Here is a 1,513-nt window from a genome sequence, read left to right as displayed (position 1 = left end):
TACCCCGGCCGCCCCGGTGCTCGGCACTGCAGCACGGCGGCACCATGAAGTCGGGCGGCCTCCTCCTGCTGGCAGGGCTCCTGGTCCTCTGTGCCCAGCTCCAGCCTGCATCTGGGATGGCCCGTTGGGGTTAGTGCTCTGTGCCCGTTCGGTCCTCCCCACCCCTCTGGGCAAGGCCCCCTCCCAGCCCATGAGGCACCCCACGCGGCACCCCTCCCTGCCAGTCCCCACCACCCGCCGGGGGTCCCCGGGCTGCCCAGGGCAGGGCTGTGTCCCTGCTGCTCCCGCAGGGACCCCAGTGCCCCAGCACGGCCCATGGCGCAGCCCTCGGTCCTGTACGCCGGGTCTGTCGAGGGCTCGCTCCGCTCCCTGGAGCCCCGAGCTGCCCGTGCCCAGCGCGGGACTGATGCCAACGCCCAGAGCTGTCCCCGTCCCACCGCCCGCGGGAGCCGCCCAGGATCTCTGGGTTGGCAAAGCTCTGGGCACAGAGAGCAGGAGCAATGGGTTTGGACGCCCCGAGGTCTGCGCCCAGCGATTCAGATGGGCAGGGCTCAGTGCGCAGCCCCCAGCCCCACCCCGGGCATCTCCGTGCCACTGACATCCTGCTCCAAAGGAGCCGAGACGTTGCCCCGTGGTGTCCAGCTGCCACGGCGCTGCCGTCCCCGCTCCACTCTGCCCCACACCGTGCACAGGAGCCGTCGGTGCCACTTGTGGCCTCCACGTCGCAGCTTGACCCCTTGAGCTAGGGCAGTGCCGGGGTCGCCAGGGGCTCAGAGACATCTCCTGTTCCAGGGAAGCCCGGACGCTGCCCCCCATTATCACCATTCGTCCCAGGCAAGTGCCTTCACGGATGCAACACTGACTACGATTGCCGTGGAGCACGGAAGTGCTGCAGCAACGGCTGTGGCAATGAATGCATGCTGCCTTTAAAGGTGAGGAGCAGCTCCGCGCTACGGGGTTGCAGAGGGAGCCCCGGGTCCTGCCCCAGCGCAGTGACGGCCGGCCGGCCAGGCGCATGGGCTCCCTGCGGGCGGGAGGAAGGAGCTGAATGGCCAAGAGCCAGGGCCTGAGTGAGAGATGCCCGGAGCGATGCTGGAGCCCAGCAGCCCCCGGCCTGGCCCAGGGCAGAGGCTGGAGATGGGGGACGCAGGCTGGGGGTCCCTGTGCCCAGCTGAGCTGCTCTGCCTCTGGCAGCGATCTTGGGCTGCCTCGGGCTGGGATGCCCCTGGGCGAGTGGTGCTGCTCCTGCCCTGAGGAATGAGGCCCTCGCATCGCAGCCACGGGCACAGGGGGCATGAGGGCACCTGGTGGGGCAGGGCTTGAGGGGGCTCCTGAGCCCTGGAAACCCCTGACCCACCTCCCCTCTGCAGGGATCAGGTTTGCATCTCAGCCCTAGCCTGGAGCCCGCACGCGACAGCACTGCCACCTCCCGCCTGTCGTGATGCCGACCCCGAAGCCCGAGTGTCCAGGCTCTGCTGCGGGACAAGGAGACCTTCCACCATCGGCTTGTCCC

General features: G+C 69.5%; 1 protein-coding gene across 1 annotated transcript; it reads left to right on the top strand.

Moving 5' to 3' along the window:
- The first annotated feature begins 32 nt into the window (after positions 1–32).
- LOC102386606 (scuwaprin-a-like) lies at positions 33–1,507 on the top strand. Its single transcript, XM_006030478.2, has 3 exons — positions 33–129; positions 793–932; positions 1,371–1,507. Exons 1-3 carry the CDS (start codon positions 45–47, stop codon positions 1,440–1,442), a joined length of 297 nt encoding a protein of 98 aa, XP_006030540.1. The 5' UTR covers positions 33–44; the 3' UTR covers positions 1,443–1,507.
- Positions 1,508–1,513: the final 6 nt, after the last annotated feature.

This window comes from Alligator sinensis, unplaced genomic scaffold, assembly GCF_000455745.1.
Source record: "Alligator sinensis unplaced genomic scaffold, ASM45574v1 scaffold1032_1, whole genome shotgun sequence".
NCBI lineage: Eukaryota > Metazoa > Chordata > Crocodylia > Alligatoridae > Alligator > Alligator sinensis.
The sequence above is the reverse complement of the archived record's forward strand: the minus strand, read 5'-3'. Positions and strand labels throughout refer to the sequence as shown.